We start from the raw sequence: 20,819 nt of genomic DNA, 5'->3' as shown, positions 1-20,819 counted from the left end.
AAATTGCGGACCGCCGGCAAAGTGTCCAAAGGCACTGCGCGGTCTGCAGTTGAACCAGTTGCAATTGCCTGGATTTCGGGGGAAGAAACACCAGTTTTCGAAGCCATGCTGACCCTACCCTGTCTGCCACCTGACGGGGACTTAGAACAGTGATGGTCCCACCCTCCTAACTGCTGCTGGCTGAGGGGCTCTTTCCCGCAGGACTCACCACCCTGACTGGTTCTGCGCTGTCCAGCTAGTAGTGCCTGTGTCCTCTGTCAGCTCCCAGATGCATAGGAGACCACACTGCGCTGTGCAGAGCTGCTCTAAATGGACCTGAAACTGACCAAAAACGTGTTCAGGCTTCTCACAGGGAAAATTGCTGCAGAACTATAAGGAAATGGTCAGACAGCATGCTGCCCCTTGCCCCACCAAAGATGGCCGCCGAGCACTGTATATCATGAGGGACAGTGAACAAAACCGGCAGATAAATGGCGGTGAACAGTGCTACAGCAATTAATAGCCACAGCCTCCGGACACCTCCAGGGAGAGACCTACACATATCCAGTGCACAGCCAGCCAGCGCAGTCCCTCCCCAGGTGAGAGCCCCCCCCCCGGAAAGCCCCCGTCTATGGCACACACACCGCTCAGCAGCCCATGCAGCATCCCCCACAGGGAAGGGGGGGAAGAAAGGGACAGGGAGAGAAGAGAGGGAGGTGAAGGACCCCCCCCCCATCGACCTCCCAGGGAATGCCCAGCTGCTCAGCCCCACCGAGGCAGGGAGAGCTGTACTTACCAGTCCTGCAGAGCTTGGAGACATTCCAACACAGACCCACTATCAGTACGGGGTGGCTGCTGTGTCAGAGGATCAACAGATTTCAACGTCGGTGCTTCCCTGTGCGCCTGCGTGGTAGACCAGCGCAGAGGCGCACACGGGTGCACAATACGGCGGGTTTGCACATCACCTGATCACTCTGGCAGGCCTATAAAAGGCAACCATTTGCTCTGTGTCTTTGCTGGTTTGTCTCCTCAGCTCACCTGTGTTCCTCTGCTTCCTGTTCCTGTTTGCCACTTCCTGTTGTGACCCGGATTGCCTGAAGACTACTCTGATTCTCTCCTGACCTGATCCCTGGCTTGTTTAACGGACTTCCTGCTCTTAGCCTTGCTGGCTCCCGGACTGATTACATGTGTTTGACCCTCGGCCTGCCTCTGGAATACCCTCTGTCTTCCGCATTTAGCCTTGCTAGCTCCCGGACTGATTACATGTGTTTGACCCGCAGCCTGCCTCAGGATTATCCTCTACATTCAGCCTTGCTGGCTCCCGGACTGATTACTTGTGTTTGACCCTTGGCCTGTTCCTGCACAAGCCCTGTTCCAGACCTTCACACAAGTCAGGTGTTAGAACCCCTGCTGGGCATTCTCTTCAAGTACATCCCAAGGCCATCTGCACGGGCATCTCTTCCCTCAGAAGACTTCCTGCATACCAGTCACCTGCTGGCAACCCGTGCCCCTTTGTGCCCTGTACCCGCTGTTCCACCCTCAGGGGTACTGTGCACCCAGTTGCAAGGGAAGCCGCTCTCAGCACTTCGGCCCCTGGTGAGTACCTGACAGTACAAACCAGCCATGTCAGAGGCCGACAGGGCTGGCTCACCTTTGGAGGCCCTCTGCCAGCAGGTTGCAGCCCTCACCCAGGCGGTGCAGCAACTCCAAGATGGCTACTTCCAGATTGAGGGCCGCATTCAGCACTTGCCAATCTCTCCCAGTCTACCAGATTCTTCACCGTCCACAGCCAGCAGCCCTTCTGCTTCGCAAGCCCAAGGCAGTGCTACACCTGCGGTAGCCATGACCCTTCCGGAACCCAGGGTCCCTACTCCTGAGCGTTTTTCAGGCAGCCGGAAAAAGTTTAGGTCATTTAAAAATGTGTGCCTCCTGTATTTGGCTTTGCAGCCCAGGACCTTCCATTCTGAATCGGTAAAGGTGGGTTTCATCATTTCTCTGCTATCCGATGAGCCACAGTCCTGGGCCCATAACCTCCTAGAACAGAAGAGCCCCCTTCTTGATTCGGTAGAGACTTTTTTTGAAGCTATGTCACAACTATATGACGATCCCCAGCGCACCGCTACGGCTGAAGCCATCCTGCATTCCCTAACCCAGGGAAAGAGACCAGTAGAGGACTACATTGTGGAATTTCGGAAATGGTCTGGGGACACTAACTGGACTGAGGCTGCCCTTAAGTATCAGTTCCGTCTGGGCCTGTCTGAGACCTTAAAAAATGAACTAGCCCGAGAAGACACCCCTACATCCTTGGAAGATCTGGTCCAGTTGGCTACCAAACTTGATCGACGTCTACGGGAGCGTCGCTCCGAACGCCTCCAGTCACCTAGACCCATGTGGATGCTACCCCGGGTACCCCCGGTACCCGCACCTGTTCCAGCTCCCACCTCCTCTACTGATGGCGAACCCATGCAGCTGGGCTTGGTCCGGGCTCCACTCACCCCTGATGAGAGACTCCGTCGGCGTCAAGCCAACCTTTGTCTATATTGTGGTGAAGCGGGCCATTTCCTATGCAGCTGCCCTGTGAGACCCAGTAAGCGCCGATCTCGTGTTGCTGTGAATTCTCAGGTTGCGGTTTCCACCCAGTCTCACCTTGTCCTCCCGGTTTCATTACAGGTGGCGGAAGAGGAGGTTCGGCTGGGAGCCATCATTGACTCTGGGGCCTGCAGTTGCTTTATGGACATAACCCTAGCTCGGAGCCTGCACGTTCCCCTCTGCTCTAAAAAACAACACCTTCAGATTCATCTGGCTGATGGCTCCCTACCCTGCTCCGGTCCTGTGACCCAGGAAACAGTACCAATCTTGACATCCACAGACTCTGGTCACTGCGAATTTCTTTGCTTTGATGTTATCCACTCTCGTATGTTTCCAATCATTCTGGGTTTCCCTTGGTTACAAGCCCACGACCCACAGATCAACTGGAACAAGAAAGAAGTACTCTTTTCATCTGCCTACTGTTCACAGCACTGTCACCTGCCGACCTCCCACAAGTCCACCTTCTGCCTAACCATACAGACCATTCCTGATAACCTGCAACATGTCCCTTCAGCCTATCATAATTTTTTGGACATCTTTGACAAGAAGAAGGCTGATACTCTGCCACCCCATCAGCCCAATGATTGCCCGATAGACTTGCTACCCGGTTCCGAAATTCCGTTTGGTCGGATCTTTCCATTATCAGAGACTGAACTAGAAGCCCTACACTCTTACATAGATGAAAACCTGGAAAAGGGATTCATCCGACCATCCTCTTCTCCAGCTGGTGCAGGTATCTTTTTTGTTGAAAAAAAGGACGGTTCCCTCAGGCCTTGCGTGGACTACAGGGAACTTAATAAAATTACCATTAAGAACAGGTACCCGCTTCCTCTCATCCCTGAACTTTTTCAATGCCTAAGAACTGCCAAGATATTTACTAAACTAGATCTTCGGGGAGCATATAACTTAGTCCGAATCCGTGATGGGGATGAGTGGAAGACGGCTTTCAGGTCTAGATTTGGGCATTTTGAATATCTAGTGATGCCCTTCGGGCTCTGCAATGCCCCGGCCACATTCCAGCATCTGGTCAACGATATATTCCGTGAGGATCTAGACAACTTTCTGATAGTATATCTTGACGATATTCAGATTTTTTCCAATTCCTTAGAACTGCACCGTACTCACATCAGGAAGGTCCTCCTCGTTCTCAGAGAACATGGGCTCTACCTAAAGGGAGAAAAGTGTGAATTTGAGAGAGACACCATCCAGTTCCTTGGATTTATCATCACCACAGGAGGAATCTCAATGGATCCAAAAAAGATCAAAGCCTTTCAAGAATGGCCGGCACCTTCAGACAAAAGGTCTGTACGGCGATTTGTTGGCTTTGCCAATTTTTATCGCAGGTTCATCCAGGGGTTCTCCACGATTATTTCCCCCATCACCCAACTAACCCGCCAGCAGGTCAAATTTCAATGGTCACCACAAGCACAGGAAGCCTTCGATGAATTAAAGAGACTCTTTATATCAGCTCCTATCCTCCTACATCCAGATCCAAGCCTTCCCTATGTGATGGAGGTGGACGCCTCTTAATTCGCATTAGGTGCTATCCTCTCCCAAAGAATTGGGCCGAAGGCTCTCCTTCATCCAGTCGCCTTCGCTTCCCAGAAACTCAATCCTCCGGAGAGGAATTACGATGTCGGAGATCGAGAACTTCTCGCTATAAAGTTTGCACTGGAAGAATGGAGGTACCTGCTGGAGGGTGCGTCTCAACCCATCATGATCTTTACAGATCACAGGAACCTGGAGTACCTCAGAGCTGCTTAACGCCTCCGACCCCGGCAAGCACGCTGGGCTCTCTTTTTCTCCAGGTTCAATTTCCATATCACCTTCCGTCCCGGTTCCAAGAATGGGAAAGCAGACGCACTCTCCCGAATGTTTCCAGAAGCCGAAGAACCACCTGAACCCACAACTATTCTATCTCCACACAACTTCCTCCAAATTATCCAGCCCGATCTAGAAACTGCCATCAAACAAGCCACTAACCAACTCTCCAAAACTACAGCATCCTCCCTGGAAAGGAAACACGGTTTGCTATGGGCACACAGCAAGGTATTCATTCCTCCTTCAGTAAGACCTCAGATTTTGCAAACCTTTCATGACCACAAGATGGCAGGACATTTTGGAATCCAGAAGACTGCCGATTTAATCAGTTGTTCGTTCTGGTGGCCGGGTTGGAGAAGGGACTGCAAGAACTATGTCCAGTCCTGTATCACTTGCCAGCATAACAAGGGGGCAAACACCAAGGCCTGGGGACTTTTGAGGTCCTTACCTGTTCCCGAACGCCCTTGGAGAGAGATCTCTATGGATTTTATTGTTGACTTACCACCTTCTGACCAGTTTACTACAATCCTAGTAGTGGTAGATCGTCTCTCAAAGATGGCACATTTTCTACCTGTGTGTGGCACTCCTTCTGCTTCGGCTACAGCAAGCATCTTTATCAAGGAAGTCGTGAGGCTACATGGCGTCCCTTCCAACATCGTGTCTGATATGGGAATCCAATTCACCTCCAAATTCTGGAAGGACCTCTGCAAAGCACTGAAAATCAAGACCTCACTATCCTCCGCATACCACCCGCAAAGCAACGGGCAAACAGAAAGAACGAATCAGACACTAGAGCAATACCTTCGTTGCTTCTGCTCCTGCTCTCAAGACAATTGGTCCTCTCTCCTGCCCTGCGCGGAATTTGCCTACAATAACTCGGTACACTCCACCACCCACCAAACACCCTTTTGGGCCAATTATGGCTATCACCCTTCCTTCCTGCCAGATTCCATTCCCGAAGTCTCCACTCCTGCAGTACAAGAACGGGTAAAATCAATCCAAAACAATTTCCTACAAATCCAAGAAGCTATGAGAAAGGCTCAGAGGGACTATGAGGAATATTATAATAGGGGGAGGAAGAACTGTCTGAGTTTCACGATCGGGGAAAACATTTGGTTATCCTCTATTAACCTTAGATTACCTTACCCATCAAGAAAACTCGGCCCCAAGTTCATTGGTCCCTTCGAGATCAAGAGGGTGGTAAACCCAGTAGCCTTTGAATTATCGCTACCTAGTTCGTACAAGTTCCACCCGGTGTTTCATGCATCCCTATTGAAACCAGTGATCCCAAGCTCCATTCCCGGAAGAGAAGTGGCACCACCTCCACCGGTCGAAGTCGAAGGCGAAGAAGAATTCGAGGTGGAGGCCATAGTGGATTGTCGAAAGAGGGGGAGACGGACTCAATACCTGGTTAAGTGGAAAGGGTATCCCCCTGAAGACAATTCTTGGGAACCCTCCAGTAATATTCATGCTCCTCGCTTAATACGGGACTTCCACCGTAGACACCCTGAGTTACCAGCCAGATTGGGCGTTCGGAGGCTGCCCCTTGGGGGGGGGGGCACTGTCAGAGGATCAACAGATTTCAACGTTGGTGCTTCCCTGTGCGCCTGCGTGGTAGACCAGCGCAGAGGCGAACACGGGTGCACGATACGGCAGGTTTGCACATCACCTGATCACTCTGGCAGGCCTATAAAAGGCAACCATTTGCTCTGTGTCTTTGCTGGTTTGTCTCCTCAGCTCACCTGTGTTCCTCTGCTTCCTGTTCCTGTTTGCCACTTCCTGTTGTGACCCGGATTGCCTGAAGACTACTCTGATTCTCTCCTGACCTGATCCCTGGCTTGTTTAACGGACTTCCTGCTTATAGCCTTGCTGGCTCCCGGACTGATTACATGTGTTTGACCCTCGGCCTGCCTCTGGAATACCCTCTGTCTTCAACATTTAGCCTTGCTAGCTCCCGGACTGATTACATGTGTTTGACCCTCAGCCTGCCTCTGGATTATCCTCTACATTCAGCCTTGCTGGCTCCCAGACTGATTACTTGTGTTTGACCCTCGGCCTGTTCCTGCACAAGCCCTGCTCCAGACCTTCACACAAGTCAGGCGTTAGAACCCCTGCTGGGCGTTCTCTTCAAGTACACCCCAAGGCCATCTGCACGAGCATCTCTTCCCTCAGAAAACTTCCTGCATACCAGTCACCTGCTGTCAACCCGTGCCCCTTCGTGCCCTGTACCTGCAGTTCCACCCTCAGGGGTACTGTGCACCCAGTTGCAAGGGAAGCCGCTCTCAGCACTTTGGCCCCTGGTGAGTACCTGACATGCTGGCCCGGCACACTGTGACACAGACATCAGTAGCCCGGTTATATGTGTACCCCGGAGCATTTATGCTCAATGACCACCTCCGGAGTTGAGGCATATCGTGGCCGACCCAGCACGGAGCTCTGGTCTGCACACGCTCGTTGGCCAGGCTGAGGAGACTACAAGGATAAGAGTATTCAGCCTGTCACCCAGCTGGCTGTTGATAGCAGATCACAAGATCTTTAATCTTGCGCAAAAACCAAAGCTTCGGAAAAAAATCCACGGACCGATGGGCCCACAGTGTTCCTAGGTCCTTCTTCACTAGGCAGAAAAAACTGAAGCTGCAAGGCAGGCTGTGGGATTGTTACCTAAGGGACCGCCCCTTGGGCGGAACTAGAAAGTTCTAGTTTTTATATTACATGTTAACATGTCATGCCTAGTCCTCTCCTGAAGGTGGCGTAACAACCAAGGCAGGCTGTGGGGTTGTTACCTAAGAGACCACCCTTGGGCGGAACTAGAAAATTCTAGTTTTTATATTACATGTTAACATGTCATGCCTAGTCCTCTCCTGAAGGTGGTGTAACAACCCAATGGTCTAAGAGAAGAGCTGTGTCAGTCGGTGAATATAAGAGAAAATTGCATTCTGCAATCTGTGCTACCAATGTTATATTTTATGTTATTAAGCTAACATTCATCCACTCACAGGTGGCCACTTATGACAAGTATATTTGACATAAATGATGGAATTAAAAGGTACTATAAATAATTTCATAGAGTAATTTTAAACAGTTAAAATTGCAAATATTAAAAATTCACAAAATATAAAGAATGAGTCTTTTGTAGGTTATGAGCAGAATAAGCAGGCTAAAACAACCGTAGAGATGTTTGTACTCATACAAGGCAAAAGTGAATAGTAAAAAATAAACATGCCACTTACGTAGCTTTGCCTTCTCGTAACAAAGTGCAGGTAATACTGACAGTAAGAGTCGCTGACACAACCTTGACAGAACGTGGAGTGAGAGTCAATTTCAGTTCTCGAGGAGCAGATGAGATGGCAGCAAACTTTCTAAGATCAATAGGAGCCACAGCCAGAAGTTTTTTATGGCCTCGAGATTCCTGAATTGTCAAAAAAGAACAAGATTATCAAACCAAAAGGGCATAAGGAACCAATGCTGACAATAAAGCAAAGTGACCATAAACAGCGTTGGACTTACTGTGGATAGTTAGACTTGATTGCTACACTGGAATTCAATTACGTATGTCTTTTGAAGTGCAGATGCATTATTATTAGGGTTGGGCGAACCCAAACTGTAAAGTTTACTGTATGTTCCTGCTCGAGTTCAGTGTTCAGCAATGTAATGGCGCATTTTAAAAAAACTGCAGGGCAGTCAATCAACATTCGTTTAACTTGTATGCCTTATGGCTGTGATTGGCCAGTGCAGCATGTGATCTAGCCTCTATATAAGCTAGAGGCAAATATCACAGCATGCCACTCTGCTTTAGATAATGTAGGGAAAGGTTGCTGCTGCTGCTTTGAGGAAGAGAATTAGATAGAATTCCTGATTCAGAAATAAAATTACTCAGCTCTCGGGGCGTGGCTAGCCGCGGAGCGAGATGGCCGCTTGATTGACGAGCTCCGCTCCACAGCAGGCTTAATACGCTACAACAGCGCAACGGACCGACGTTCTCTAGTCCACCGGAGAAGGGAAGTCACGGGACACACGGCGGTATGCCCGGACGCCGCCATCCGCCCTCGCAACCGCGCCGAATGACGGAATATTTCGGCCGCATGGAGCACGGAGGACTCCAAGATGGCGCCAACCAGGCCGCTCTCCACACAAGCTCTGCAAGACACAGCCCAACGCCGCTCGATCTGCCTTACGAGCGGCCTGACATAGACAGACGCAGCAGAGGAGAACATGAGGAGATGGACAGCTTACCCCCCCCCCTCAGCCCTACACAGGGGACATTCCGCAGGAGAGAGGTAAGAGAATGGCCTCTTCCCCCTGTAACTCTCCTCAGAAAGCACCCATAGCTAAAAAGCATCATGGCTCTGACCCTGGCCCTGCATCTGTTGTTTCAGCCCCCTTATCTACTCTGGCTACCATGCCAGTGACTGACAATCCCGTCTCTGAGAGCATGCTAAAATCTATGCTGCTCACTCTGCAGAAGGATCTCCACAGGGAGCTGCAACTCTCTCTATCCCAAGCACATGACAGGCTAGACTGCCTGGAAGATAGAGCAGACATGACGGAGGAACACCTCTCAGACATGAACAGGGCTCATAATGAAATCCTCAATGCGCACGACCATCATACCGAAGAGATTCAGAAAATAAAGCTGAAACTCGCAGACCTCGAGGACAGGTCCAGACGTAATAATATAAAATTTAGAGGTGTCCCTGAAACCGTGCAACCTAACGTCCTGCCCAAGTACCTGCATCAACTCTTCCTTACCCTTTTCCCTGACCTCACACCCCAAGATATGACCATCGACCGTGCACATAGAATTGCGAAACCGGACCATCTACCAGCTGACACACCTCGAGATGTCTTGGCCAGGGTCCATTTCTATCAAGTTAAGGAGCAACTCCTTCGCGCAGCCAGGAACCTGAGGCCCCTTCCATCTCCCTACAATACAGTATCACTTTTTGCGGACTTGTCCCCCGCCACCATGGAACACCGCAGAGCATTCTCACCGGTCACTTCCTTGCTCCAAGAGCACAATATTGCTTACCGCTGGGGTTTCCCCACCAAGCTTCTAGTCACTTACCAACAGAAAGTGGTTCCGATCCTATCACCTAAAGACGGCTACAAGAAGCTAACCAATTGGGGTCTGCTTCCTCTCCGACCGAAGTCGCACAACTCAGCAAAACATCCTACAAGCTCCCCGCCTTCTCCTCGTCGTGCCTCGAATAAATCCAACAAAACCTGATGGACCTCCATGAACAGCAATGTCCCTGGCATGTGAAGCCTGCCTGGGCGTCTTCTCCAGTTTCATACCCCGTTGAATTATAGTGTGCCACGCACACCGTCACAGTTTTCTCCCTGTACCTTTTCTTTACTACAAAGGTAATTTGTTCATTTGTTACGCTTAACCATTGTTGATACTACAGTTTTTGGCTCATATTCCCTTATCATTCTGTTTTTTTTTTCATATTTTTCTTTATTATATTTTACTCTCCTAACGTCCTTTGCTCCATCGTTCTGTTAGCCACTGGTACCCAACCAGCCTTGATAGAACTACCAGTCCCTGAGGTCAAGCGCTTTCTTCACATACCATAATCTAGGATCGCACATGCGATTTCTATCCTGTTATTAGCATTAAATTTACGGGCATTATAAAATGTGATTTGCATATGCTTACATTTCTTGTTGTATTATATACAAACTGTACTAAGCTTCCTTGTAATACCTGTGGTCGCGCTCAACACCTGTGCAACACCCACCATACATAACCACCATGCCAATTAAAATTGTTTCCCTTAACGTCAAAGGGCTTAACTCCCCTTTCAAAAGGAATCTCCTCTGGAAGGAGGCATATAAGCAAAAAGCTGACATAATATGTGTACAAGAAACACATTTCACACAACAAAATCCACCAAAATGTACACACAAAAGATACTCCCACTATTTTTTCTCTAATCACGCCCAAAAGAAATGTGGAGTGATGATCGCTGTGAGTTCCGATTTGTCCTTTATCCCACAACAAGTTGACACAGATGAAGAAGGCAGGTTCATCATATTAACCGCGTCCTTCGACAATCATCTCTTAACTTTGGTGAACGTGTACGCACCCAACACTTCTCAAAAGAAGTTCTTCAAATGTCTGAAGAACAAACTACAACTGTTTAAACAACACCCCATAATCATTTGTGGGGACTTTAATGATATCCCTGATCCTATGCTAGATACAACCAACCCCCGGTAGGAAGGCATCCACCGCTCTCTTTAAATTTATGGCCGATGAGAACCTATATGATCCCTGGAGATGCACACACGATGTTGAGCGCGATTACACCTTTTATTCCTATCCTGGTAACTCCTACTCTCGGATCGACCTCTTTCTCACAAACCAAAAAGCTTTGTTATCCTCCTCTGAATCCCACATTGGTACGATTACGTGGTCAGACCATGCACCAATCTCCCTGACTCTATTCCCCTCTCAATGCCCCACTAACCATTCTGTGTGGCGCATGAACGCATCCTTATTTACCAATCCCATTTATGACAAGGAAATAGAATCCGAGATTAAGAGTTTCTTTGAGCACAATTGTGCGTCGGTAGACAACCAAGCTACTGTGTGGTTAGCACACAAAGCCTCGCTACGGGGGCTCTTTATGAAATTGGGAGCCCAAGAACGTAGGAGACGAGACGCAGAGGTAGACCATTTATTACAAACGTATTAAATCCCTGGAACTAGCCCACAAAGCCAATCCCACTGATATGCTGTTAGACTCCCTTCGGGACCATAGAAGACAACTTACTGAGCTATTACACAATAAATTTGACTACTATATTAAAAGACTGAAACTGAATTCATATACCCTCAGCAACAAGTCAGGAGCCTTTTTGGCCAAACAAGTCAAAAAACAACAACGCAAGTCGAAAATACTGTATCTTCTAAACTCCCGAGGCACACGTATGACCAGTCCCCTAGACATAGCCAATACATTCGCAGATTTCTACTCGAACCTTTATAATCTCCAAACCACGGGGTCGGATACCCCGATCACTACCGACGCTATAGACTCCTTCCTCTCTTCAGTCCAGTTACCGTCACTAACTCCGACTCAACTTAAAGACTTATCCACTCCCTTCTCGCTTGCCGAAGTCCAATCAGCTATCAAATCGCTCCCACTTCACAAAGCACCGGGCCCCGACGGATTTGTCAATGAATATTATAAACACTACAATGACATTCTTTCCCCCCCATCTCTGCAACGCCTTCAATCAATATGCCTCCTCTGGCACAATGCCGAAGGAGTGCCTGAATGCCCTTATAGTGACATTACCCAAACCGGGTAAATCTTCAGACACCCCAGGCAATTTTAGACCTATTTCACTCCTAAATACAGACACCAAACTGTATGCTAAGCTGCTGGCCCTTAGACTCTCCACGGTGATGACACAACTGATCCATATAGACCAGGTGGGTTTCATCCCTGGTAGGCAAACCTCGGATGGCACCCGCCGTTTTATTGACATCATTCAATGGACGGAACACAACAAAAACGCCTTCTCTGCTCCTCTCATTGGACGCAGAGAAGGCGTTTGACAGAGTGCATCGGATATACTTAGAAGCGGTACTGCGTAAGTTCGGTATCTCCGACCAATTACTCCAAGCCATCCTCTGTCTCTATTCCTCCCCCAGTGCACGTGTATGGACATCAGGAGTCACCTCAGACCCTTTTTGTATCACTAATGGCACACGCCAAGGGTGCCCTCTCTCCCCTTTAATATTTGCTATGGTCATGGAACCATTAGCCCAACAAATTCGTTCCAACCCCAACGTTAAAGGTATCACGATAGGCCCCGTGGAACATAAGATAGGATTATACGCAGACGACGTAATAATATCACTCTCCGACCCACGACAATCATTGAGGGAAGTTCAAAAAATTCTGGATCAATTTAGTGCAATCTCACTTTATAAAGTAAATCACAGCAAATCCCTGATGTTAGCACTAGGTCTTGACAAACTGACGATCCAACATATATCCACAGAATCACCCTTTTCCTGGTCTACCTCTGCGTCTCTAACTTATTTAGGAATTCAATTAACCTCCTCCAGTACACAACTTCTGCGGTCTAATTACTCAACCCTCGTGGCGAGGCTCCATCAGTTGTCCCATGAGATGAACCACCCATTTGTCTCATGGGCGGGCAGGATTGCACTAGTTAAGATGTTTCTGCTCCCTCACATTCTATATGTTTTCCGCACTCTTCCAATACCATTTCTACCGATGCACCTAAAATCTCTTCAGAACATTTTCCACACCTTTATCTGGCAAGGTAAAAAACCCAGGATAAACAAGAAAACTCTAACCACCCCAACCTGCAGAGGAGGAATGGGTGTTCCCAATGTCACTCTTTACTACAAAGCAGTCCTCCTGGAACAACTTAGAGTTTGGTGGATCTCACCTACCTCCTCTAACTGGGCATAGATAGAATCGGAAACGCTACCCGACAAACCCAGGTTATTTTTGTCCGCCTACCTTATAGCACCTGGAACACGGCATTTCCCATTGGACACAGTGTCTGCCTCTATTAGAGTATGGACATCTCTACCACAATTGTCGAAAGGCATACCTCACTCTATACTGCCCTTTATGCCTATTCAGTCGCTAACTCTAATTTTACCTGACCTGCCCGTACAACAATGGATTGAAGCAGGCATCTCGGATCTAGGAAAATTATTTTCCGCCTCACGTCTGAAATCCTTTGCAGAGCTTCAATCCACTCATGGAATCTCTCACAAATCTTTCTACATATATTTAAGGATTAGATCCCTACTTAACAAGGTCGAATGGACACACCAACGTGGGATTCTGCACGCCACACTCACATACTTCACCACGATCAATCTTACAAGCAGAGGTATATCGTATATCTACAAAGACTTATCCCGATCCTCAGATGACCAGATTCAAACCCACATCTTAAAATGGTCTAAGCATTTACCGACTAGCCCACCTAACAATGTGTGGCTCCAGGCTCTTTCTCTTCCTGCCAAGCTTTCACGCTGCACAACCCATTGGGAAACAATACAAAAAGTATTCCACCACTGGTATTACACGCCCGACAGACTAGCAAGAATTTTCCCGGATGTATCTCCTCTATGCTGGAGGGGGTGCGGTTCTGTAGGATCACCTTTTCATGTTTGGTGGGAATGCCCATCGCTAACAGTTTTTTGGTCTCAAGTACGCAACATCCTTCACACAATAAACTGTGCTGCCTCGAATCTAACCCCCCTGGATATCCTTCTTGGGCTGGCGATTCCATCCTGGCCCAAAAAGCTACAAACAATATCCACCCACGTTCTAATTGCTGCAAGATTGGCTATCGCTCGTAGGTGGAAATCTTCTCAACCCCCAGACCTCCGAGAGGTGATATCCATTCTAAACTCCAATTTCGAAATGGAACACATCTTCTCTAAAACACACCTCTCCAAAAATAAATTCCTCAGGGACTGGGAACCTTGGATCAATGACCCAAGGAGCATGCGACTGACTTGATCTCTAGCACCAGATTCGTTCACCATAACAGTCTGTTACGAACTATGCCTACATTGTTCTCCTTACAGTTCCAGCTAGATATACGTAACTCTTATAATTGTTTTAAACGATGGCTTTATTCTGTGTTATATCCAAGTATGTTGACCAATAGGCCTTTCAATTGCAGCTATGTTTGAATTGTTGCTATATGTTTTCTATTATTTCAGCAATGTTGTTATCAGTCTTAATACCGATCGATGTCGACAAACATGATTCTGTAACCTGGCCTTTCTCTTTTGTTCTTTTTACGTGCTAAAATGTATTCACACCTTCCTTTCTGTGAAACATGTCTATGCCTCTGTACCGCGAATATTATCAATAAAAATCTGAGTTAAAAAAAAAAAAAAAAAAAATTACTCAGCTCTCTACCTTGGTTTTGATGTGTGGGTGCAGTGCAACATTTTACCCTGCCGTGAGCCCGGTGCCAGAGAAATGATAACTTGTATCCGTCTGTTAATTAGGTTGGCATCGGTGGGCATTTTATGTAAGCTCAGTGCACTAGCACTCCATATGTTACTTTGAGATACACCCCTTAGATACTGTTGGTCTATTCTGCTATTCTAAAAACACCCATTTAGGGCAAAAAAATATATTTTGCTGAGTTTCCTGCATATCTGTATTTAGTGAGATACACACTTTAGAAACTGTTCTTCTATTCTGCTATTCAAAAAAAAAAAAATATTAGGGCAAAAAAAGTTTTTTTGTGCGTTTTTTGCATATCTGTACATGTGAGATACACCCTTTAGATACTGTTCTATTCTGCTATTCAAAAAAACACCCATTTAGGGCAAGATCCTAAATTTTAGAAATATGAGGAGAACGTCAAATAAGGGACGTGACCCCGGTCGTCATGGTGCTGCTGGTGGAGCTCCTGTTGCAGGGAGAGGACATGGTCAATCTGTGCCAGCTACACGCACAAGTGAAACACCTTCCTCAGGTAAGAGTAGGCGACAGAGCCTGCAGCGGTATTTGGTCGGGCCTAATGCGGCTCTACAAAGGTTGAGGCCAGGACAGGTAAAGGCAATAGTAGATTGGGTTGCTGACAGTGCCTCCAGTTCCTTCACATTGTCTCCCAACCAGTCTCCTGCTGTAAGATCAGAGTTGGCACCTGCAGCTGATGTCCATCAGTCTTCCACCTCACCCCCTTGCAAATCAGCCAAGTAGTCTGAGCCCCAAATCATGCAGCAGTCTCTTCTGCTTTTTGATGACTCTGTTAGCAGGGTTTCACAGGGTCATCCACCTAGCCCTGCCCCAGAAGTGGAAGAGATTGAGTGCACTGATCTCCAACCACTCATGTTTCAAGATGAGTACATGGGAGGACCATCACAGCAAGTCTCGGATAATGAAGAAACACAGGTGCCAACTGCTGCTGCTTTCGCAATTGTGCAGACCGACAAGGAGGGCAGGGGTGAAGACTGGGTGGAAGGTGTGGAGGACAATGAGGTCCTCGACCCCACATGGAATCAACGTCATGCGGGTGACCTGTGTAGTTCGGAGGAAGAGGCAGTGGTCGCACAGAGCCACCAGCACAGCAGAAGCGGGGCACGGTGCAAAAGCGGAGCGTCCGTCCCCTAGACAGTATGCCTGCTACTGCCCAATGCAGAAAGGGACCGAGCACACCAAAGCCAGGTCCAAGGAGTTCCCTAGCGTGGCAGTTCTTTAGACAATGTGCTGATGACAAGACACAAGTGGTTTTCACGCTGTGCAATCAGAGCCTGAAGCAAGGCATAAACATTCTCAACCTGAGCACAACCTGCATGACCAGGCATCTAAGTGTGAAGCACAATCTGCAGTGGAGTAGACACCTCAAAAACCAAGAAAGGTCTCTGGCTCCTCCTGCTTCCTCTTCTGCTGTAGTCTCGGCCTCTTCATCCACCTTTGTAGTGAGTGGCACCTGCCACCCCACAAACAGAGGATCTGCCAGCAACACTACCACCTGGGTCACCAACCATGTCCACAATGTCCCATGGATAGCTCTCCATCTCCCAAACACTGGAGCGGAAGAGGAAATACCCCCCTACCCACCCACGATCCCTGGCCCTGAATGCCACCATTTTAAAATTACTGGCCTTTGAAATGCTGTCATTCCGTCTGGTGGAGACGCAGAGTTTTAAAAGCCTGATGGCATTGGCTGTCCCACAGTACGTCGTGCCCAGCCGCCACTACTTTTCCAGGCAAGCCATCCCTTCCCTGCACAACCAAGTGGGGGACAAAATCAGGTGTGCACTGCGCAACGCCATCTGTGGCAAGGTCCACCTAACTACGGATATGTGGACCAGTAAGCACGGTCAGGGATGTTATTTCTCCCTAACAGCACACTGGGAAAATGCAGTGGCAGCTGGGCCTGAGGCGCATAGCAGTTTGGCGCCTCCTACTACTCCTCCTACTCCACTTTCTCATGCTCTACCGTCTCCTCATCCGGTTAGCGTAACACCTTCACCGCCAACTTCAGCACAGCCAGGGGTAAATGACAGGCAGTTTTAAAACTTTCCTGCTTGGGGGAAAAAACCCACACTGCGCAGGAGTTGTGGAGGGACATGGACCAACAGACCGATGAGTGGTTGATGGCAGTGAGCCTCAAGCCCAGCATGGTGGTGTGTGATAATGGGTGAAATCTCGTAGCAGCTCTGGGCCTAGCCGGTTTGACGCACATCCCTTGCCTGGCGCATGTGCTGAATTTGGTGGTGCAGAGGTTACTTAAAAATTACCCCGATATACCAGAGCTGCTGCAGAAAGTGCGGGCCATCTGTGCGCACTTTCGGCGTTCTCACACTGCTGCTGCTCGCTTGTCAGCGCTGCAGCATAACTTCGGCTTTCCCGCTCACTGCCTCATATGTGACGTGCCCACAAGGTGGAACTCCACCTTGCACATGCTGGCCAGACTGTGCGAGCAGCAGCAGGCAATAGTGGAGTTTCAGCTGCAGCACGCAGGCGTGAGTCGCTCTGTGGAACAGCACCACTTCACCACCAATAACTGGGCCTCCATGCGAGACCTGTGTGCCTTGTTGCTCTGTTTCAAGTACTCTACCAACATGGCCAGTGCCGATGATGCTGTTCTCAGCTTTACTATCCCAGTTCTATGCCTTCTTGAAAAAACGCAAGGGAAGAGGGTTAATTTCCAAGGCTTTTAGGGCAGTCATTCACAAGTGGCTCCGAGGGTGAGTTCCTGCACCAACAAACACCAGGTACCCAATTGTCCAGCAAGGGCACAGTTCTGGAGGATGATGAGGTGGAGGATGAGGAGGAGGAGATGGAGGAGGAGGAACCATGTTCACAGCAGGGTGGCACCCAGACCAGCTCATGGCCATCACTGGTGTGTGGATGGGGGGATACAGAGGACACAGACGATACACCTCCCACAGAGGACAGCTTTTTGTTGTCTCTGAGCAGCCTGGCACACATGAGCGATTACATGCTGCAGTGTCTCCACAATGACTGCCAAGTTGCCCACATTCTAACTGGTGCTGATTACTGGGTGGCCATGCTGGCAGGAACATCACAACATCTTTGAAAGGTACACTGAGATGTTTAAGACTGAGATGGCAGGATCAACCACAGAAATAGACCACCTCTTTGTGAACTAATTTTCCCTAGGATAGAGTCTGGAATAGATTTTTTTTTTTTAGGGGGGGGGGGGGGGGTAAAAATCCTGTATGGAGTGTTCAAGCCATAACAGACCCCACATTCTATCTGTTCATTGACAGGACATGTCTTTGAAGGCTTTACAAGGTCTCTTAGTACCTAAAGGGGCATAATGAAATGGAGCAGAATCAAGCTGCATCACCCCGGTTGAACCCCTTCAGCCATGAACACAAATTTGCATACGGTCGGTGCAAAGGGGTTAAAGAATATCTATTATCAGAAGAACAAAACACTTGTTAACCTCTCCCCCAGGGCTTCTGCTCACATAGAACTCGTGCCCAACTAAATACATGCAGGGGTTGCTGGGCTGTGAAGTTGAATAGCTAGCCCCTGAGGTAAGATTCAGATATGCCTGCCAAGATTGGGCAAATACCGTGTGACATAACATTGTAACTTGTAAGCAATAAATGTCAGAAATAAGCTTAGGCCTGAAAGGGTTTTACACAACGGTATTAATAAAAAACTGTTTTTACAAGGTTACAAGCAGATGGAATATTCACTGGTGTGTGAGAACACCGCCCTTTTTCAATATAACAATATCTGAATGAATAGCAGCACACTGCAAGACCACATTTAGCTCAGAAATGCAACTGCTAAAAATTGATTCACAAACCTAAATAGTACATCCTTTCAACAGAAAAAAATTGTGTAACGTGATAAATTATGGTACTAAAATAATTTTCCCAGATCTTTACAAATGAAAATAAATTAGTTCATATGAAACAGCAGTCACTATGCCCCTCACCCCCTGTTTTTTGGAATAATATGTACCAGTTCAGCTCAAGAAGGTATCAAAGTTAGAAGGTATCTGATGATAACAATTGTATTACAATCCAACACTCTTACCATTTGGCTTCATAAATGAAACAAGGCCATTTTGAACTCCCAACCCAGGTTTCACTCTCCAGCCTTATCAGCATAGAAGTGCAAAGTAGCGCAGTAATGTTATACATTAAATTTTATGTGAAGTACATTGCAAGAATATCTTATCACTCTAGGACAGTGATTGTAGTATTGTGACTTAAATTGTTTCACCATATTTATTAGTTGGAGTTGTGTAAGTTTTAGTGGTTTGCTGGGAATCCTTTTTTAGCAGTTGCATATGCAAGCTGAATGTGGTCCTGCAGCAAAGTGGATTCTGAGTCATATTTACCCCTTCAACTTGGAATATCCATTCCTTTTCCTCAAAATGATCAGCGTGAGGGTCCTAAAACGAAGGCACAGATTGTTAATTAGTTACATTTTTTTTTTTACTTAGTTTAAAATTGTGCACGTGTAAACCAGAATGTAGTATTTTTTAAATTTGGTAAAACCTTGGATTGCGAGCAAATTTCCCCATAAGAAATAATGGAAACTCAGATGATTCTTTCAGTTTATAGTCCATATAAAAAGATTATAGCAATGTGATAGGTTGTGTAACCATAAAATTTCCAGCCTCCACAAGGAGATTAGAAGCAAATATCAGCAGGAGCTACAGAGTATAAAAGAGAAGATTATCTAAGTGTAGCAATATGGTTACATTTAATGAAGGTAAAACATTTAGCAACTCACATGGTTGATGATTAAAATAGGCACATCTAAGTATGCAGCCATTTGGGGTAAAGCTGTCCACATAGACCATCCTCCACACTGCTGTCTCTCACCATTGTCAGTCTGCAATCATGACCGGGAATACTACTCTGCAGTAGAGCAATCTGAAAGGGAGGCTTGAAGAGCAGAGTGGAAGGGATGACGTCAGTGGCATCACTATGGTCGGTGTCACCCTGTGCGGTAAAACATGGCGTCACCCCCCCCCCAAGCAGGACAGGCAATAGGGCACTGAGCAGGCTAGCACATCCTGTACCTCTCACGTCACACAGCCCAACCCCCCCCTCCCCTCAGTCTGTCACAGTGCTAATTGATAGTGTCACCCAGGGCATTCTTCAAAGAGAAAAAGTGCAGGAACTCAGTCATACTCCACACCTTTCCCCAAAGTGGGGGGGGGGGGGGGGGGGATTGAGCGTGCCACAGGAACTGGGTGTGAGAGGGTCCTAAAGGGTCATTAAATACCATGAGGGTGCTACATACAAAGTGCAGAGTTCATGTGGGTGCAGAGTTCAGGTGGATGCAGGGTGCAGAGTACAAGTGGGTGCAAGTGGGTTGCAGGGTGCAGAGCGAAGGTGGGTTGCAGGGTGCATAGTGAAGGTGGGTTGCAGGGTGCAGAATTGCACCACCAAATTGCTCTCCCAGCATAGACACCCATCCCTCTTCCTGTACAATTAGCACATTTTAAAATCTCCCCTCTGAACACAGACCCCGGATACAGCGCGGTTCAATCCAGTGAGAGAGATGCCCCTACCAGGCTCCTCCTCATGACCTGTAAGACACATCAGAGCGGGGGAGGAGCCACCTAGCAAAAGCTTCCCCTCCCCGGCTCTAGTGTGAGCAATGCAGCAGGAGTGCAGGCAGGTGCCGAGAATCTGACCTGGCCTGGCTTCTGTGTTTAGAAGTGACAGTACCGAGCGGAAAGCAAAGGGCAGCCCCGAGATGGCGGGACTCTCTTCCACCATGTTCCAGCTGAAAAAAAGCATTGGTGTCACCCCTCTGGCGGGTGTCCCCTATGTGTGGACCACATCCCCCTACTGGATGATATCTGGATGACATTGATGGCGGTGCGGTGGATGGTCTATGTGGACAGCTTTAGCACGGATGCCTGCATACTTAGATGTGTCTGTTCTAATCAACAACCATGCAAGTTGCTAAATGTTGTACCTTCATTAAATGTAACCATTAGGAGGAAACACATACACAATATTGTTATAATGTTCAGCGCTAAACCATCTGATGAAAAAGATTAAAGTTTAAAATTGAAAATGAGAAGGCATGCATCTGCATGCTGATACATGAAGGTGCAACCATGTGAATGGTGAGTGGATTGAAAGTTCTGGAGGATGAATCCCTAAAAATTTGTCTCTAAAAAAGTCTCTAAATGGAGGCTGTAAAGGGAGAGAGGCTGCTTCAGGCGCAGCTGGGGCCTCGTTAAGCCTCATGGAGAAGTCGGCTGTATGTCTCTGGGTGGGAGTGGTCCAGGGCTATTGAACTGTGGAGCCGTCCACATGCTGTCTTTTCCACCCGCTGTCTTTTCCACCCCTCTAGGTCCATATCAGACCCTTATCTGAGCACGCTACCCAGCCGGTCAGGAAAGGGGGTTGGGACGAGCGAGCGCCCCCCCCTCCCCCC

The 20,819-nt window shown here is 48.0% G+C and overlaps 1 protein-coding gene across 7 annotated transcripts in view; it reads right to left on the bottom strand.

Moving 5' to 3' along the window:
- EHBP1L1 (EH domain binding protein 1 like 1) overlaps positions 1-20,819 on the bottom strand; it is a 1,032,390-nt gene that overhangs the window by 557,050 nt on the left and 454,521 nt on the right. For all 7 annotated transcript variants that reach the window (XM_077456944.1, XM_077456900.1, XM_077456917.1 and 4 more), the window contains 2 exons: positions 18,754-18,807; positions 7,620-7,798 (listed from right to left, as the gene is read on the bottom strand). In XM_077456944.1, the coding sequence (XP_077313070.1) occupies positions 7,620-7,798; positions 18,754-18,807 (233 nt within the window). The remainder of the gene's footprint in view (positions 1-7,619; positions 7,799-18,753; positions 18,808-20,819) is intronic.

The sequence above is a fragment of the Lithobates pipiens genome, unplaced genomic scaffold (genome assembly GCF_037356315.1).
Source record: "Lithobates pipiens isolate NorthernLeopardFrog02 unplaced genomic scaffold, aLitPip1_a1.2 Scaffold_10, whole genome shotgun sequence".
Classification (NCBI taxonomy): Eukaryota; Metazoa; Chordata; class Amphibia; order Anura; family Ranidae; genus Lithobates; species Lithobates pipiens.
Note: the sequence above shows the minus strand (reverse complement) of the source record. Positions and strands in the feature narration are given on the sequence as shown.